At 40.9% G+C, this 20,862-nt stretch overlaps 1 protein-coding gene across 3 annotated transcripts in view; it reads right to left on the bottom strand.

The window, feature by feature from the left end:
* Window positions 1-9,185: 9,185 nt before the first annotated feature.
* mim (missing-in-metastasis) overlaps window positions 9,186-20,862 on the bottom strand; it is an 867,287-nt gene continuing 855,610 nt past the window's right edge. For all 3 annotated transcript variants that reach the window (XM_053781651.2, XM_053781657.2, XM_053781665.2), the window contains one exon: window positions 9,186-13,962. In XM_053781651.2, coding sequence (XP_053637626.1) covers window positions 12,551-13,962 — 1,412 coding nt within the window. In that variant the 3' untranslated portion in view covers window positions 9,186-12,550. The remainder of the gene's footprint in view (window positions 13,963-20,862) is intronic.

The following is a 20,862-nucleotide window of genomic DNA, read 5'->3' as shown; positions in this document are numbered from 1 at the left end:
TCACATGTCTAATACACGACAGCTGGTGGGTCTAATATACATTCACAAATATGGTGATGATATTTATACAATTATTACAGTATTGCATAACAGTAAATCTTCTATTTTTTGGTGTGAATAAAAATTCATTATGTGAATAAAAAATCAAAATGGAATTTATTTGTAAAGCCTCAAAACATAACTAATGAACAGAGGAAATGTTAGTTTAGTGCCAGGAATGCCTACATTGTTCATTCTGGACCCTATTTTGAAATTGGAATATTTTGAACTTTGTGTTAAATTGGCCAAATTAACAATTTCCGATCACTTTATTTTGTAGTTGAAACAGTTGACTTGACGATTTCTTGTGCTCAATCGATAGAAGTAATACTAGTGAAATAGCTAAGAATTTGGTTGATTGGAATAATGTAATTGGCCTAAAATGGGAGTCAAAGTCGGCAAAATCGCCGATTCGTAAATATCGCTGACACATCAAAATTCGCGAGAGCATAATTTCGTCAATTTTCCACCAAATTTCGTACTTTTTGTTTTATTACCTTCACAAAAAGATTCTCTATGATTTCATAAGAAAAAATAACAAATTTTTTTTTTGAAAATTCTTGGACACTGGTGCGTGACTCCAGATTTGGGCCTTGGACCCTGAAAGGGTTAACAGTGTTGGTCTGTGTTGGACCACAACTATTTTCTATCAAACCACCTTAATGATTCTGGCCATCTTCCCATTACTGTCATGTTTGAGAGACTACACTCTCCCACTTACGTATCAAGATTCTCACAACTCATAGGTATCACATGGAGAAACAGTTGGCACCACTGTCTGAGGACTGTTAGATCAATTATCAGTCCACCATATCTTAATAGATTGTCCTGTTCAGCAGCTGGTTCACAAGATTCACTTCCAACATCTTTATTACTCGAACACTAATGTCCTCACTGATACACTCTCCCCTTGCATTTAAAGCTTGCTCCCTCGTACACCTAGCAGCGCCGTGTGACCCTTTCAGCTTAAGTGCTTAAATTCATTATACAGTAGGGCCCCACTTATACAGCAGATTAGGTTCCAGGCTATATCCAGAAAGCAGAATGCCATTTTTTCCACTTTTAAATGCATATAAATACCAGATAACAAGTTTACACTTATATTAAGTTAGCAATAGAACTAGGCATTTAAAATACACACAGTACACTCATTACTCACCTTAAAATATTTGTAATCTTAATGTAGGTTGAAAGATGAGTAGTGTTTATTGTATGAAGTCAGGTGTGATAGGTAAGGTAGCCCACCTGCCCACCCCACTCACACAGTGACATTAAAGTGCCCCAGAGCGATAAAATGCATATACTGTACACTCATTACTTACCTTAAAATATTTGTAGTCTTACTGTAGGGTGAGAGGTGAATAGTATTTATTGTAAGAGGTCATGTGTGGTAGGTATGGCCACCCCACCCACACGTAATATACTTTTAAAATGCCCTAGAATGATAAAATGCATATACATTACACTCATTACTTACCTTAAAATATTTGTAGTCTTCATGTAGGGTGAGAGGTGAGTAAATGAGATAAAATGAATAAACAAGAGAGAGAAAGAGAACGAGTAAATGAGAGAGGACAGTTTCGCTGAGGCTGTGAACAAGCAAACGAACATGTCTGCTTATGGATGATACACGTTCATTTCCATGTTTGTGAAGCTTATACCATGATACAAACACCTTACATTGTGTACAACTTGTCTCCACATTAGCACAGTAGAATAAATAAAGAGCAACACTCCCATTTTCACGTAACACACCATTTTTAAAAGGAATGATGCTCCGATTGAAGACACATGAAAGCACTAATCTTCAACAGTTACCCACAGTAATACTATTGTGTACACTTTTTTTTGGCGCTGACCTAGAGAAAACGTTATTCTTTCCAACACTCCGACAAGACTGGAATTTTTTTTTTTTTTTGTTAACACACTGGCCGTTTCCCACCAAGGCAGGGTGGCCCGAAAAAGAAAAAACTTTCATCATTAACTCCATCACTGTCTTGCCAGAGGCATGCTTACACTGCAGTCATAAAACTGCAACAATAACCCCTCCTTCAGAGTGCTGGCACTGTACGTGTACTTCCCATCTCCAGGAATCAAGTCCGGTTGCTGGTTTCCCTGAATCCCATCATAAATGTTACACTGCTTACACTCCAACAGCACGTCAAGTCCTAAAAAAAATCTCATATTTACGTTAATTTATTCTGCCGTGGGTTTTTTTTTTTAACGCGTCGGCCATTTCCCACCGAGGCAAGGTGGCTCAAAAAGAAAAAAAAAAAACTTTCTACAATTTCACCATCACTCATACATTACCAGTCTTTGCAGAGGCACTCAGACACGAGAGTTTAGATGTCCCTCCAAACTGCCAGTATCCCAAACCCCCTCCTTTAACCCTTTGAGGGTTTTCGTCGTACTAGTACGTCTTACGCGTAGGGGTTTTTGACGTACTAGTACTCATAAATTCTAGCGGCCTCAAATCTAGTGGGAGAAAGCTGGTAGGCCTTTATATGAAAGAATGGGTCTATGTGGTCAGTGTGCACAGTCTAAAAAAAATCCTGCAGCACACAGTGCAAAATGAGAAAAAAAAAACTTTGTCCATTTTTTTTTAATAAATCAGCGACTTTGCAGTGTATTTTCGTATGGTATTTATTGTTGTATTCTAGTTTTCTTGGTCTCATTTTATAGAATGGAAGACATATTACTGAAATTGAGATGATTTTGACTGGTTTTACAATGAAAGGTGCCTTGAAATTGAGCTCAAAGTAGCAGAAATGTTCGATTTTTACCAAACTTCAAAAGCAAACAAATCGTGCCAAGCGTGCAATACACGTCAACTGGTGAGTCTAATATTCTTTCACAAGTGCACCAATAATATTTATACCATTTTTTACACTAATGCAGTAGTCTGCATAACAGTAAATCTTATATTTTTTGTGAGAATAAAAATTCAAAGTGGAAAGCAAAAGAATATAAGAGGGGCCTTGAGACGTGACTAATGACTAGAGGAAATGTCATTTTAGTGCCAGGAATGTCTTTCTTGTTTATTCTGGACCCTATTCCGAAATTGGCATCTTTTGAAATTTGTGTGAAATTGGCAAAATTGCTAAATTCTGACCACTGTACTGGATAGTTGAATTTATAAGTGGGTGGTTTCTTGCACCCATTCGATAGAAAAAATGGAGTTCTAGCGAAATATTCATGTTTTTTGTCGACTAGTACAGTGAAATTGGCCGAAAATGGGGCTCAAAGTGGGCAAAATCGCCGATGCGTAAACATCGCCGAGACCGCTAACTTTGCGAGAGCATAATTCCGTAAGTTTTCTATCAAATTTCAAACTTTTGGTGTCGTTATGATCGGGAAAAGATTCTCTATCTCTTCATAAGAGAAAATAATTTTTTTTTTTTTTTAAATTTGGCCGACCCTGAGAACGAGTTTCGGAGAGGGCCTGTCGACCCTCAGAGGGTTAAAGTGCAGGCATTGTACGTGATACCTCGCATATCTGGCCTGTCATTATTTGAACCTCGCCAATATCCGAACAGGCCCTGGGAAAGGGCAAAATTCTAAAATTACTGAAACATTCGAACAGCCATTCGGATACGTCAGAAGGCTGAATCAAACTTGGCGTGCACTTTATTGTACCGGTTGGCTGCTAGGAGCCATGCTTTTCATCTTCCTTTTAGCATTATTACAGCTGTGTTTTGTCCTAGCTATCTTGTGTATGGCACCAAAGAGGGCCAGGAATGTGCTTACTCTAGAAAAAAAAAAAAAAAAAAAAAAAAAAAAAAATAGGGAAATATTGTTACACATGAATGCAGGTTGGTCCAAGGCTGGGGAGAAAACTACAGATGACGGCGTGTAGAGTGTGACGAAGACGACCCTGGTGTGCAAGCTCTGAAGGAGGCAGAGATTGCAGAATCAGTGTTGCACTCAGAACATTCTTAAAGTGATGATGACAATGATGATCCAGTGCCTCCAAGACCAAAAACTTCAGCAGCAAGGGCAGGTGTTGAAACACTTTTGGAGTACATATTTGGAGCATCAACTGTCCACAGCGCATTTGAAAAGTTATGGTCTTATGGTCCGTGAAATCCGGGAGGCTGTTATTTGGTCCCACCGCCAGACGACGTTGGACTCGTTTTTTAAACCTACAACTCCATCACTGATGGCGATATGACTGGGTATGGATGGCGATATGATGGTACAGATTCGCATTTTTTCCCCCCTCACGTATCCAGAAACTCCGAGTTTCCGAACCAGTCTCGGCCCATATAGTTTGGATATGAGGGGTATCACTGTACTTCATATTTCCAGGACTCGAGTCCAGCTAACCGGTTTCACTGAATCCCTTAACAAAATATTACCCTGCTCACACTCCAACAGCTCATCAGGTACCAAAAACCATTCGTCTCCATTCACTCCCATCTAACACGCTCACGCCCACAAAAGCTCCTGTACCCTCTCCCTCCATCCTTTTCGAGGATGACCCCTGCCCTGCCTTCCTTCCTTTACAGTCATTCTATTTTGTTCCATTCTCTCTAAATGACCAAACAACCTCAATAGCCCCTCTGACTAATACTTTGTTACTCCACACCTAATTTCTACACTATGAATTCTCTACATAATATTTACACCACACATTACCCTTAGACAGTACATCTCCACTGCCTCCAGCCACCTCCTCGCTGCAGCATTTACGACCCATGCTTTACTCTCATAAAAGAGTTTTGGTACCACTATACTCATGCATTCCCTTCTTTGCCTCCATGGATAATGCTTTTTGTCTCCAGATACCTCAACGCACCACTCACCTTTTTCCTTCATCAATTCTTTGGTTAATCTCGTCCTTTACAAGCCCATCCGCTGACAAGTCAACTCCCAAATATTTGAAAACATTCACTTCTTCCATACTGCTTCTATCCAATGTGATATCCAATTTTTCTTTATCTAAATTGCTTGATACCCTCATCACCTTACTCTTATCGATGTTCACTTTCAACCTTTACACACCCTCCCAAACACGTCCACTAACCTTTGCAACTTTTCTTTAGAATCCCCCAAAAGCACAGTATCATCAATAAAAAGGAAAGTAATTGTGTAAACTCCCATTTTGTATTTGATTCCCCATAATTTAATCCCACCCATCTCCCCAACACCCTAGCATTTACTTCCTTTATGACTCCATCTATAAATATGTTCAACCATGGTGACATTACACATCCCTAAGACCTACTTTTACTTGAAAGTAATCTCCATCTCTCCTACAGACCCTAACTTATGCCTCACTATCCTCATAAAAAAAGCTTTACATCTGCCACATTGCTTCCCTATGCACTATCATATACCTTTTCTAAATCCATAAATGCAATGAAAACTTCCCTACCTTTATCTAAATACTGTTCACATATATGCTTCAATGTAAACACTTGATTTACACATCCCCTACCCGTTCTAAAGCCTCCTTGCTCATCTGCAATCCTGCTCTCTGTCTTACCTCTAATTCTTTCAATAATAACCCTGCCATACTATCTGGTATACTCATAATTTTGGGTCTCTTTTGTCCCCCCTTCTCTTTGTACAAATGAACTATACATGCTCTCTGCCAATCCCTAGGTACCTCCCCCCCTTTCATACATTAAACAAAAATACCAACCACTCCGCTATATCCCCCCCATTTTTAACATTTCTGTCATGATCCCGTCAGTTCCAGCTGCTTTACCCCTTTTCATTCTACATAATGCCTCATGCACCTCCCCCACACTCACATCTTACTCTTCTTTACTCCTAAAAGATGTTATACCTCCCTGGCCTATGCATGAAATTACTGCCTCCCTTTCTTCATTGACATTTAAAAGTTCCTCAAAGTATTCTTCCCATCTATCTAATACCTCTAGCTCTCCATATACTAACTCCCCTATTCTGTTTTTAACTGACAAATTCATTTGTTCCCTAGGCTTTCTTGTTTATCTCCAAAATTTTTTCTTATTCTCAGCAAAAATTTCTTGACAGTGCCTGTCCCACTTTATCATTTGTTCTCGTTTTGCACTCTGAAGTCTTCACCTTTTTTTTTCTCTCCATATACTCTGCCCTTCTTATATCACTTCTACTTTGTAAAACCTCTCATACGCTACCTTTTTCTCTTTTATCGCATCCTTACCTCATCATTCCACCAATCACTCCTCTTTCCTCCTGCACCCACCCTCCTATAGGCACAAACTTCTGACCCACATTCTAATACTGTATTTTTAAAACTATCCCATCCCTCTTCACCCCCTAACCCCCCACTACTCATACTTGCACTGGTCCACCTTTCAGCCAATAGTTGCTTGTATCTCACCCTAATTTCATCCTCCTTTAGCTTAATAACTTTCACCTCCCTCTTACTGTTGCCATTTTCCTTTTGTCCCTTCTACCTCTTACTCTAACTCTACTTGATAATGAGTTGATGTATCCGTTGCCCCTCTATAAACATGTACATCCTGAAGCCTACCCATCAACCTTTTATCATGTTTATATGTTACGTAGCATGTTTATTATATAATTTTGAAAAAATATCATAGATGGATTATTGAAATGTTTATATTAACATAATATATGACAATTAACCCTTTCAGGGTCCGTCCCGTAGATCTACGGCTTTATGTTCAGGGTCCAAACCGTAGATCTACGTCATGAGCTCAGCTCAGCTCTGATAAACTGTGAGTGGTACATTTGGGCCTAGATATGAGAGAATACATCTATGTGGTATGTGTGCACCACATAAAACAGATCCTGCAGCACACTGTGTATGTGAGAAAAAAACTGAAATCATGATTTTTCGATTAAAACGGCGACTTTGCAGTGTTTTTTCGTATGTTTTTTATAGTTGTATTTGTGATTTCTTGGTCTTATTTGATAGAATGGAAAACATATTACATAAATAGAGATGATTTTTATTGGTTTTAGCAATGGAAATGGCTTGAAACTGAGCTCAAAGTAGCAGAAATGTTAAATTTTTGCCGACATTCAAGAGTAAACAAACGACCTTACACGTCTAATACACGCCAGCTGGTGGGTCTAATATGCATTCACAAATATGGTGATGATATTTATACAATTATTACAGTATTGCATAACAGTAAATCTTCTATTTTTTGGTGTGAATAAAAATTCATTATGTGAATAAAAAATCAAAATGGAATTCATTTGTAAAGCCTCAAAACGTAACTAATGAACAGAGGAAATGTTAGTTTAGTTCCAGGAATACCTACATTGTTTATTCTGGACCCTATTTTGAAATTGGAATATTTTGAACTTTGTGTTAAATTGGCCAAATTAACAATTTCCGATCACTTTAATTTGTAGTTGAAACAGTTGACTTGCTGATTTCTTGTGCTCAATCGATAGAATAGAAGTAATACTAGTGAAATAGCTAAGAATTTGGTTGACTGGAACAATGTAATTGGCCTAAAATGGGAGTCAAAGTCGGCAAAATCGCCGATTCGTAAATATCACTGACACTATCAAAATTCGCGAGAGCATAATTTCATCAATTTTCCATCAAATTTCGTACTTTTTGCTTTATTACCTTCACAAAAAGATTCTCTACCATTTCATAAGAAAAAATAACAAATTTTTTTTTCGAAAATTCTTGGACACTGGGGCACCACTTCAGATTTGGGCCTTGGACCCTGAAGGGGTTAATGCATCTTGGAGTGATTATTATTGTATATCATTATTATTAATATGGCATCTTCAAGACTAACAAGACACTCACAGTGATTTTAATGTGTACCTGCACGCTAACACAGTGTGTAAGTTTATGTAGGTACAGGTACACAATTATAATTATCAGAGTACAGTGGACCCTCGGTTTTTGTGTTTAATCCATCCCAGAGATATCGGCAACAACTGAAACCATTTTCTCCATAAGAAATAATGTAAATCCAATTAATCCGTTCCAGACACCCAGAATTATTAACAGAAATTTTTTTTTTTACCTTAAAGATAGATTTACATGCACAAAAGAATGAACATTCAACATGACGCTTACCTTTATTGAAGGCTGTTGTAGGTGAATGGAAGACAGGGAGGAGGGGAGAGGGAAGAGAGGTTATTCTTGGGAAGAGGAATCCCCCTCCATAAGGACTCTAGGTACCAGGTCCTTATGTGGGGGTCACTTCCCTTCTTTGTTTTTTAATGCTACAGATCTTTCCATCCTACTCTACATTGCACACATCTCCATTACTGCCACTATCACAATCACTACTACCCTCTACCACCCTCACAACCACTAGTACCCTCTACCACCACCACTTTAGTATTTTCCTACAAACTTTCTGGAATTCTATCATGTTTCTCACATTCTTTACCAAAGGACTGGCACTAGAAGCTTTCTTTGGGCCCATGGTGGCTTATTTAGCAGTCACACACAATAAACAAGTGCTAAAAACAATGATTACAAAATGTTTCGCATGACCTCGCAGGATATGTACACTCAACGAGAAACATGACACTGCCCGAGAATGCATGGGGAGGCAGCTTTGTGCGTGCTCTGGGCACTGGACAGGTTCCGCACCATCGACGAAAATGGAACCAATATTTTGACAGAGTCGGCAATAACAGAGATCAACGAAAACGGAGGGTCCACTGTATGTATAAAATATGAAATAATTTTAAAATACTTGAAATTTGGGAATGTTTCCAGACATATTGGAGAGATGCGGATTATTATGATCATGGGGGAGCGCTAAACTCATAGGATTGTACAGCACACATGGGGGAGGGATGGAAGGTATTCAGGCTCAATTCAGGGAACCAGAGCACAGATCCAATTCCCTAGATCAAGAGCCCCTCACCATTATTATAATAAAAAGTGCTAAACCTACAAAGCCCCTCACCAGCGGCAAGGAACCTTCCTTGATGGGTTGGAGAGACGCGGAGCTCACGGATAACAAAGAGTGGTGCACTTTGACAGTATTAGAAAGTCAAGTGGTGGGAGCCATATAGAGTTTTTTCATCAAAATTTGAAATGTCTGTATTGGTGAAATGCCATAAAGCAGGGCCCTACTGTATTAATTAGAACATTTAAAATCTCTTCATAAGGGAGAACTACAGTTCATATTAATTATATGTGAGACCTGTTACAGTAAAGGTTCAAAATAAAAAAAAAAGTTTATTCACTTTTATTATGGTTAATCATTATCTATGACATATTTATACACAACACATGACAAAAATCTTCCCGCAAACTAATTATTGTCATATAAAAGAAATTATCCTACTGATGTTATAGGAAAGTAGCAATCACTATATATATGACAGTCTTAGACGTAGGTAAAGTGAGCTCATCATACAAACAGGCACTGGACTGGGTCTCCAGGTATGGGGTATTATTAGTTATCGACTCCAATGTGGAACAGCCACAGTAGTGTTCTCTGCCAAGGTAGAAATCTCAGCTTTACTTTTACAATCATTTTCTGAGTTGAGTTATGTTTACTGCACCATTTTCTTAAGCTTAGGATAGACTGCAGTGTTAGACCAAACACCAAAGTTGCTTGTTCCCGTGTTGATCTTTGATACACTGTATATGATACTTGAAGGAGTTATAGTGTTGTTACTAAAATTACTGACAAGAGCAGAGAACATTTATATTCTGAGTGTGGTGGTAGTTTTCATAAATATAGAGGACATAAATGAAGGATGATTAACCAAAAAATCACATTTCATGGAAGGAATTTGGTTTAGTTTTGGGTTATGACTAATTTTGAGTCAAGTTGAAAATTTGCTAGTTCCATATCTGTACAAAACTGATTTACTCTCACTAAAGTGTTGGGCAAATAGTATTTGATATTTATGGACGCAATGAACTACAAAAGGAAAGGCACTAACACACCTGACAATTGTTGTAATATTAGCTATCATTGATGGCAATATTAAAATTTAAAAGCTGCTTCAGTTAATTTTCGCGTATGAAAAATTTTCTGAAGCTTCAGCAAAAGTTTGGTTTACAAATTATCCTTTACAAAATATCTACCAGAAAAAATTCTCACTATAACAACCCTCGAATATCATAAAGTTGATTATTAGAAAAGAAACAAACCCTTGTGCCTCCAACCAAACTTAAAGCCATAGCCATAAAAACTATGGAGCTGTGGAGAAATGAGCATATTTATCTATTACTAACCTTTATTCCCTTTAATATGGTTCTCCAACCAGTTATTAGTAAAAATGGCCCACCTACTGGAAAAGTGACTGAATAGTAAACTTAAAGCTAAATTTATAATTTTCATGTTATTTTACAATAATAATCTTGAGAATTATTGTAATATGATATGTCCTCTGATATTTACAGCAGAAAGTAAACTTAGATTTCCATGCACAGTATCTTATAATTAAATTTTAAGACATATATTCCACATTTATCTTGAGTGTTATGTGACTAGAGTAATAATTTAGAATTATTTTATACATCTTAATATTAATAATCTGATTTTTTTTCTAATCAAATATTATATGAAATACATGATAGCATTTAACTCTTAAACTGTCCAAACGTAGATCTACGTTCACATGCGTAGCGCTTCGAACGTAGATCTAGATTTTTTTTTTACATTTGAAAGTATGTAAAATAAAATGTAGATCTACATTCGGAGTGCTCTGCATGCAAACATAGATCTACATTTGGATAGTTTAAGGGTTAAACATAAGAAAATGTTCCCTACAGCTTTGAAAAAGAACTAAATAAAGCAACCATACTGAAAGAAAATTTTTATGAACTAAGTTAGTACTGTTGCTGTGAAGCATATCACTTGCATTACCCAAAGAAACAATGCGAAGAATAAATGTTAATCGTCAATATAAATATCTGCCACAATCTTCAACGATATATCTGTAAGCACAGAATGTTACACAGTTTAGGCAAAATCTTCCCAGGCTAGTATAAACAATCATTACACTAGAGCATTTGTAAATAAAAACTTTTTTCAAATATGTAAGATATGCCTATTCCTTGCTTGCAAAAATAAATTTGAGGTAAACAAATATAATTTTTAGTAATTATCAAAGAGTGCTAAACCTAGAAGGGTCATACAGCGCTTTTTTTTTTTTTTTTTTTTTAGTAATACATTGCTGATTATACAAAGTAAAATAATGTATGTACATACACAATGCTCCATTAACAAAACTGTATAAATTCTTTGAGACTATTGGGCCGAAGTTTTTAAAAATGAAGCAGCTAAACTTATCACTTGTAGCTGGAAAGTATCTAATCTTGATAACCATAAACACACACAGTTAAGTGCTCCATATATAGTTAAAAAATAATGGCCTCAGTCCTTTAATGTAATTGAAAAATATAAAGCAAAAGGGCTAAATAAAGGCTAAAGAAGTATGTTGCATCCCGAGTTAACAAAATAATAATAAAAAAAAAACAAGCAAGCATGGACTAGGGTGATTTAGTTGAAATACTGATGTTTGCATGTGAAGACAATTATTTTTATTATAATCTAAAAGACGTACTAAACCTACAAGGGTCATACAGCATAGCAGGGCAGGGAAGGGTGCAGGGGTATTGGGTAGCAAGAAGGAGGGGAATTATTATTAAGGGGAAGACACACAAGGAAAAGTATAGTTGCATACAGTGTTCATGGCAGTAGTTATCTCCACATTTTAGCTGGCAGACCTAGCCACAGGTGCTATTTGCATAGCAGCATTTCTTAAAAATCAGGATTTTTACTCTTTATTAAACAAATAAAATTATATACAGTGCTTCATATAGGAAATGAACATTAGCAAACTGAAGAATATTAGATGATAATTATTTCACCACTACTAACTTTGTCAGTGACATTTCTGACTAAACCATCCAATTTTTTTTAAAGTATTTGTGATGGTCAGTAATTAGTAAAAGGTGTAAAGCTCATTTTCTCGAGTTAAGAGGGGTGTAATATGCTTTGTATGACCAATTCTCTCTCTCTCCATATATATATATATATATAGAGCATTATATGTGATACCTTAGCTCTACATCTTTATATATATACACACACACAGTATATTTTATACATGGTCTTTATTTTTTACTTTAAAAGTCACTTTCACACCAACAATTCAATAACCAATCATGTAAAACTAAAAGCATAAAAAAGCAAGTCTACAATTGGGTACAAAACTGGTGTACCTGTACCAGAACTGAATGTAACCTGTTAGCTCAGTATAGTATTTGCATATTTTACGAATATTTAGCTTTTCCCCTATAATAGTGAAATTCCTAATATTTGATCATTTACATCATTTAGGGTTAAAACACATTTCACCATTTAAATAAAAAAATCCATCTTTCCTTTATTAGTAGCAAATTCTAATGACTGTAGTCTTGTTCCAAGCTATAAGGAAATAATAATTAATTGTTTAGCTATGTACATCAGACATGACTACAAGGTTATTGGACAGTGATCATAAAATCTATAGGTTTTTTCTTTCACTAATATTCAAGCTTTCTTCATCATACCTTTTTAAAAAGTCATGTCACATTAAGTCAAGAAACTTTAGGTGCTGACCTGTCAGCTACATGTTTGGCTCTCCTCAGTGTAGTTCCACGCTTTATCTGATCTAAAAGTGACTCACGGAGAGCAGCCGATTCTGCACTACTTTTCTTCTCATTACCCATAGTTTTGCTTGCAATCCACTGACGTACTTTCGAAGCCTTTTCACTGGCTCCTGATCCTGAGCGTTGAACCTGAGCACCTGGAGCACTTCCATTTGGATGAGGTTTTAAGTTGGCTGAAGGATTTCTTCTTGAACGAAGTCGCGGTGAACCAGAGGAAGTCATACTTTCTACACCTTGTTGCCGCTGAGAGAGCTTTTCGTTTAATGACTGGAGAAATGCTTGCTGATTCGGGTCTTTATTCATCCCTATACCTGGCTGGTAAACAATGCTCTGTATATCATCATAAGTATTTATTTGTTTTTGAAGTGGTTGTTGTTGTAACTGGTGCAAGTTAGGTTGACTAAATGTTGAATGTTGATATAGAGGTGACTGGTACTGCATATGCTGATGTTTATTTAAATATATATGATCTTGTTTGCTTATTTGCATTGTTGGATAGTGTACTGGAGATTGAGATGGACTATCCATAGTCATGCCTTCTTGAACTGATCCTAAACGTGCACGACTCATTCGTGGTGACTGGCTGCCTTCCCTAGATGTTTGTTGGTACTGTTTCTGGATTTGTTTGGAATGCTGTTGATTATTGATTTGGGCAGCAAGTTTGGCATTCAAGGTAGTCATAAGGGATGCTCTAGCATCCTCTAGAGAAACTCGACGTTCTTCCAGTATCTGGACTGCTTTGTGTGCTGGTTGAGTGCAGCGCAAGGACTGTGATCTGTGGTGAGTTACTGGAGAAGGTGGCTGATGTTGACTTTCCTGTAAGGTCTTTACAGTGTCACTCACTGTCATTGCACGTTGCTGCAAACATTTATCTTGGATGGGTGCTGGGGGACCAAATGGTTCACAAATATATCTTACTCCCTCTGGAGTAGAGAGATCTGGATCAGGAGCAGGGTTAGTTTCTTCTGTGCCATCTTCCAGCAAGAAAGCTGGAGGAGGTGGAAGATTTTCCAAAGACCCTACAGGTGTGCTGGACTCACTGTCTGTACGCTGAAGAGGGCTACCATTACTGCTTCCCTGACTAGGGCTTGCACTCCCACAAGTATTTACACTTCCATTTATACTACTGCTACTGCCAAGTGTGCTTGCAGAGGTAGTCAGGTGAGTGGGTGAGTTATTAAGACTTGTGCTAGATGATGTGTTTACATCAGTCAGTGATGCAACTGAAGGAACTGTTGATGTTATAGTCGATATAGATGGAGTTCGACGTACAGGAGGTGGAGGTTTTTGTCCGTGAGAGCCAGATCGTCTCAATGTTCCACTACGTGGTGAAGCTATACCTGAAAAATTTGAAATACACATAATTAGTATTTTCATATTAATAAGCACAAATACATCAATAACAGCTTGAAGAAACAGTCAAAATTTCAAGAGTATAAATGATCTAACTATTTAATAATATCCATGAAAAGTGCTAAACTTCCATGTGTTATTCAGCACTGCACAGCCAAAAATACACATCTCAAGGAGTAACAAAGGAGTTGCAAGTGCAGAAAACAGAAGGAACAGTAAATAACTACAAAAGTGCTCTTCAATTAGTGCAATAGATCCAAATGTATTACATTTTTACATTGCAAATAAATTCAATACAGTAAAGTTGTAAACCATCTGTTCATTATAATGGACCAGTGGGCAATTATCTGTCTGTTAAATCAGAATAACATTAAAACTCACAGAAAAGCACTAAACTATTGTATACCTAATATAATACTATGCCACACTTTACAAACAATTCAATTCAAAGTTTATTCTCTATAAGGATTACAATGCTGAGTTTACAGAATTTGGTTATTGTGTGGTTTACATGTAGTAAAATAATAATTACAGAGTGTACCACTAGAACGCCTAGCATGGCTAGGCATTTTGGGCAGACTTATATTAAATCTTAAGTTTAAAATATTACAAAATTATGAGATAAGTTGGTATTATGGCTAAGTGACTAAATACTAGTTGTGAGTTTAGCAATGTGAATGCTTTTGTTTTGGCACTATACGTAGTTTCAGTATTGGAGTATCACAGGCCAACTTATGACTAGTTAAGATTCATTATTTTGAGATTGAGATTGATATTTCTGTTTATGGTCAAATGGGTGAGTGAGTGTAACTGTGAACCACCAGGTGGTATTCGTATTATTAGTTGACAGGGTGTATCAGGGAGATAAGATGTTTTCTGATGGTAGTTTTGAAGGTGATGAATGTGTCTGCAGTTTTGGAATATACATAGAAAATAAAAAGCTAAAGTTCCTCCAGGTAGTCAGTGTATTTTGTCTATTATTTCAGAAGCCCATTATACTGAGGTCCTTCATATCTAGGATTTCTGTATCTTTTATACTTTTACCCATATTATTATATCAGTGCTATTCTAAAAACAAAGTTCTATGCTGTTATAAAGATCAGTGAGAGTGATATACAATTTCTTGAACAACAGATACATCATCCCTTCCTTCAACCACAGTACAGCTGAGGCATTCACTCCTACATCTGGAGTGCTTCAGAGTTCCTGTCTGAGTTCTCTATTGTTCAACATATATAGTCAAGGACCTTCCCAACTTAAGTACCAAGACACCATCATAAACCCAATTTGCTGAAGGTGTAATTAAAAAATGAACTAAAAACTGAACAAGGCTGCTAACTGGGTGACGTTAGCAGCCTTGACAAAGTACAAACTAACACTACTGGATGTTACCCAATATCAAATGAAAACAATGGAGGAATTACCATCAGGGACACTTCTATTGCCATCAAGAGTACCAACAAGATCTTGGGTTATGAAATTGATAAGACTACTGAACTCCAAATGGATTAGCTATAAAGTTAATTTGACAAAGTCAATCTCTGTTAGCTATATAGATTCAGACATTTTTACATGATGATATGCCCAGTTCTTGAGTATCCATGTGTGCCCCTGGCAATAACAAACACCGACATAATCTATAGCAATACACTGTACGACCCCAGTATGTTTAGAGCTAGGTTTTGGTTATAATACTAATAATAATGTATAACAAGTGCTTCTTCAGTTTGCCTTGTCTGATGCTGATGGCATCTACTCTACACAAAATGTCATCATCAGATTAGACAAACTCAAGATGTGCCAGCTGTACAATATGAATGCTTTTTACTTACCCAACAGGAAAAACCTACCCCAGTTGATCAACTCTGCAATGCACGTGATCCATAAACACACAAAATACATAGAATAACCTTCTAACAGAAAATGAAACTACATTTACAAGGATGAATTCCAAAGGTCAAGGACAGCGAACAGTCTACTAGAAGATGAAGATTGGATAACACTTGAACAAGTATACATGAAGAGTCAATATATCCATCACTTATGTGACACCCCTGATCACCTGAACTTTCCATACAACAACAAAACAGACCACTGAGCCTAGCCAATGCTAAGAAGCAAGATGCCTGCACTTGCAGTTTGCACCTACAATCCTCCTGAGCCATGACCTGCAACCTTAAGCCACGTGGCATTCAACCTAAATACATATATTTGTTGATGTAAAAAATAATTTACACATATCCATGACCATGTTCAAATTAAAAGTGGATGAGCCACATATCCCTTTAATTATTATTATTATTATTATTCCTCCTCCTCCTTCTTCTTCCTCCCTTCTCCTCCTCCTCCTCCTTCTTCTTCCTCCCTTCTCCTCCTCCTTCTTCTTCTTCTTCCTCCCTTCTCCTCCTCCTCCTCCTTCTTCTTCTTCTTCTTCCTCCTCCCTTCTCCTCCTCCTTCTTCTTCTTCTTCTTCCTCCCTTCTCCTCCTCCTCCTTCTTCTTCTTCTTCTTCCTCCCTTCTCCTCCTCCTCCTCCTTCTTCCTCCCTTCTCCTCCTCCTTCTTCTTCTTCTTCTTCCTCCCTTCTCCTCCTCCTCCTTCTTCTTCTTCTTCCTCCCTTCTCCTCCTCCTCCTTCTTCTTCCTCCCTTCTCCTCCTCCTCCTTCTTCTTCTTCCTCCCTTCTCCTCCTCCTTCTTCTTCCTCCCTTCTCCTCCTCCTCCTTCTTCTTCTTCTTCTTCTTCCTCCCTTCTCCTCCTCCTCCTCCTTCTTCTTCCTCCCTTCTCCTCCTCCTTCTTCTTCTTCCTCCCTTCTCCTCCTCCTTCCTCCCTTCTCCTCCTCCTCCTTCTTCTTCTTCCTCCCTTCTCCTCCTCCTTCTTCTTCCTCCCTTCTCCTCCTCCTTCTTCTTCTTCTTCCTCCCTTCTCCTCCTTCTTCTTCTTCCTCCCTTCCTCCTTCCTTCCTTCCCTTCCTTCCTTCCTTCCTCCTCCTCCTCCTCCTTCCTCCTTCCTTCCTTCCTCCTCCTCCTCCTCCTCCTCCTTCCTCCTTCCTCCTCCTCCTCTTCCTTCCTTCCTTCTTCCTCCCTTCCTCCTCCTCCTTCCTTCCTTCCTTCCTTCTCCTCCTCCTCCTTCCTTCTTCTCCTTCCTTCCTCCTCCTCCTCCTCCTTCTTCCTCCTACTCCTTCTTCCTCCCTTCTCCTCCTCCTCCTCCTTCCTTCCTTCCTTCCTCCTCCTCCTCCTCCTTCCTTCCTTCCTTCCTTCCTCCTCCTCCTCTTCTTCTTCTTCTCCTTCCTCCTCTTCCTCCTTCCTTCCTTCCTCCTCCTCCTCCTCCTCCTTCCTCCTTCCTCCTCCTTCCTCTTCCTTCCTTCCTTCCTTCCTCCTCCTCCTCCTCCTCCTCCTTCCTCCTCCTCCTCCTCCTCCTCCTCCTCCTCCTCCTCCTCCTCCTCCTTCCTTCCTCCTTCCTCCTTCCTTCCTTCCTCCTTCCTTCCTTCCTTCCTCCTTCCTCCTCCTCCTTCTTCCTCCTCCTCCTTCTTCCTCCTCCCTTCTCCTTCTTCCTCCCTTCCTCCTTCTCTTCTTCCTTCCTTCCCTTCTCCTCCTTCCTTCTTCTTCCTCCCTCCTCCTCCTCCTCCTCCTTCCTTCTTCTTCTTCTTCTTCCTCCTCCTTCCTTCTCCTTCCTTCCTTCTTCTTCTTCCTCCTCCTTCTCCTCCTCCTTCCTTCCCTTCCTCCTCCTCCTCCCTAATTCTTCCCTCCATTCTTCCTCCTCCTCCTTCCTTCCTTCTTCCTTCCTTCTCTCCTCCTTCTCTTCTTCTTCCTTCCTCCTCCTCCTCCTCCTCCCTTCCTCCTTCCTCCTCCTCCTCCTCCTTCCTCCTTCCCTTCCTCCTCCCTCCTCCTTCCTTCCTTCCTTCCCTTCCTCCTCCTCCTCCTCCTCCTCCTTCCTTCCTTCCTCCTCCTCCTCCTCCTTCCTTCTTCCTCCTCCTCCTCCTCCTTCCTTCCCTCCTTCCTCCTCCTCCTCCTCCTTCTTATTCTTCTTCCACTTCCTCCTTCCTTCCTTCCTTCCCTTCCTTCCTCCTCCTCCTTCTTCTTCCTCCCTTCTCCTCCTCCTTTTTCTTCTTCCTCCCTTCTCCTCCTTCTTCTTCTTCCTCCCTTCTCCTCCTCCTCCTCCTTCTTCTTCCTACCTTCTCGTCTTCCTTCTTCTTCTTCCTCCCTTCTCCTCCTCCTTCTTCTTCCTCCCTCCTCCTCCTCCTTCTTCTTCTTCTTCTTCCTCCCTTCTCCTCCTCCTTCTTCTTCCTCCCTTCTCCTCCTCCTCCTTCTTCTTCCTCCCTTCTTCTCCTCCTTCTTCCTCCCTTCTCCTCCTCCTTCTTCCTCCCTTCTCCTCCATCTTCTTCTTCCTCCCTTCTCCTCCTAATTATTCTTCTTCCTCCCTTCTCCTCCTCCTCATTCTTCTTCTTCCTCCCTTCTCCTCCTCATCCTCCTCCTTCCTCCCCTCTCCTCCTCATCCTCCTCCTTCCTCCCTTCTCCTCCTCCTTCTCCCTCCTTTCTCCTCCTCCCTCCTCCTCCTCCTTCCTTCCCTTCTTCTTCCTCCTTCTCCTCCTCCCTTCCTCCTCCTCCTCTTCTTCTTCTTCTTCTTCCTCCCTCTCCTCCTCCTCCTTCTTCCTCCTCCCTTCCTTCTCCTCCTCCTCCTTCCTTCCTCCCTTCCTCCTCCTTCTTCCTTCCGTTCTCCTTCCTTCCTCCCTTCCTCCTCCTCCTTCCTTCTTCTTCTTCCTTCTCCTTCCTCCTCCTCCTCCTCCTCCTTCTTCTTCTTCTCCTTCTTCTCCCTCCTTCTTCTTCTTCTTCTTCCTCCTTCTCCTCCTCCTCCTCTTCCTTTTCTCCTCCTCCTCCTCCTCCTCCTTCTTCTTCTTCTTCCCTTCCTCCCTCCTCCTCCTTCCTTCTTCTTCCTTCCTCCTTCTCCTCCTTCTTCTTCTTCTTCCTCCTTCCTCCTCCTCCTCCTTCCTCCTCCTCCCTCCTCCTCCTCCTTCCTTCTTCTTCTTCTTCTCCTCCCTCCTCCTCCTCCTTCCTCCTCCCTCCTCCTCTTACTTCTCTTCTTCTTCCTTCCCTCCCTCCTCCTCCTTCTTCTTCGTCCCTTCTCCTCCTCTTCCCTTCCTCTTCTCCTCCACTTCCCTTCCTCTTCCTTTCCTCTTCCCCTCCTCTTCTCCTCCTCCTCCTCCTTTCTCCTCCTCCTTCTCCTTCCTTCCTTCTCCTCCCTCCTCCTCCTTCTTCCTTCCTCCTTCTTCCTCTCCTCCTTCCTCCTCCTCCTCCCTCCCTCCTTCCTCCTCTTCTTCCTCCTCCTCCTCCTCCTCCTCCTCCTCCTTCCTCCTCCTTTTCCTCCTCCTCCTTCTCCTTCCTCCTCCTCCTTCCTTCTTCTTCCTTCCTTTCCTCCTCCTCCTCCTCCTCCTTCCTCCCTCCTCCTCCTCCTCCTTCCTCCTTCTCCTCCTCCCTCCTTCCTCCTCCCTTCTCCTTCCTCATTCTTCTTCTGCCTTCCTCCCTCCTCCTCCTCCTTCTTCTTCCTCCTCCCTCTCCTCTTCCTCCTTCCTTCCTCCTCTTCCTCCTCCTCCTCCTCTTCTTCCTCCCTTCTCCTCCTCCTTCCTTCTTCTTCTTCCCTCCTTCCTTCCTCCTCCTCTCCTTCTTCTTCCCTTCCTCCCTTCTCCTCTTCCTTCCTCCTTCTCTCCCCTTCCTCCTCCTCCTCCTTCCTCCTTCCTTCTTCCTTCCTCCTCCTCCTCCTCCTCCTTCCCTTCCTCCCTCTCCTCCTCCTTCTTCCTCCTTCTCCTCCCTTCCTCCTCCTCCTTCCTCCTTCCTTCCTCCTCCTCCTCCTCCTTCCTTCTTCCTCCTTCTCCTTCCTCTTCCTCCTCCTCCTCCTTCCTTCTTCTTCTCCTTCCTCCTCCTTCCTCCTTTTTCCTCCCTTCCTCCTCCTCCTCCTTCCTCCTTCCTTCCTTCTCTTCCTTCCTCCTCCTCCTCCTCCTCCTTCTTCCTCCTTCTTCCTCCTCCTCCTCCTCCTCCTCTTCCTCCCCTCCTTCCTCCTCCTTCCTCCCTTTCCTCTTCCTCCTTCCTCCTCCTCCTCCTCCTCCTTCCTCCTTCCTCCTTCCTTCCTTCCTCCCCTTCTCCTCCTCCTCCTTCCTTCCTTCCTTCTTCCTCCTTCCTCCTCCTTCTCCTTCCTTCCTCTTCCTCTTCTTCCTTCCTTCCTCCTCCTTCTCTCTTCCCTCCTTCCTTCCTCCCTCCTCCTCCTCCTCCTTCCTCCTCCTCCTCCTTCTTCCTTCCTTCTCCTCCTTCCTTCCTTCCTTCCTTCCTCCTCCTCCTCCTCCTTCTTCCTGCCTTCTCCTCCTCCTTCTTCCTCCCTTTTTCTCTTCCTCCTCCTTCCTCCCTTCTCCTCCTCCTTCCTCCCTTCTCCTCCTCCTTCCTCCCTTCTCCTCCTCCTCCTTCTTCCTCCCTTCTCCTCCTCCTCCTTCTTCTTCCTCCCTTCTCCTTCTTCCTCTTCCTCCCTTCTCCTTCTTCCTCTTCCTCCCTTCTCCTCCTTCCTTCTTCTCCCTTCCTCCTCCTCCTCTCCTTCCTTCTTCCTCCTTCCTTCTTCCTCCTCCTCCTCCTCCTTCCTTCTTCCCCTCCTTCCTCCTCCTCCTCCTTCTTCCTTCTTCTTCTTCCTCCTTCCCTCCTCCTCCTCCTTCCTTCTTCTTCCTCCCTTCTTCCTCCTTCCTCCTCCTCCCTTCTTCCTTCCTTCCCTCCCTCCTCTCCTCCTCCTTCCTTCCTCCTCTTCCCCTTCTTCTTCCTCCTTCTTCCTCCTTCCTCCTTCTTCCTCCTCCTCCTCCTTCCCTTCCTCCTCCTCCTCCTTCCTTCTTCCTCCTTCCTCCTTCTTCTTCCTTCTCCTTCCTTC

This window comes from Cherax quadricarinatus, chromosome 6 (genome assembly GCF_038502225.1).
Source record: "Cherax quadricarinatus isolate ZL_2023a chromosome 6, ASM3850222v1, whole genome shotgun sequence".
Lineage (NCBI taxonomy): Eukaryota > Metazoa > Arthropoda > Malacostraca > Decapoda > Parastacidae > Cherax > Cherax quadricarinatus.
The sequence above is the reverse complement of the archived record's forward strand: the minus strand, read 5'-3'. Positions and strand labels throughout refer to the sequence as shown.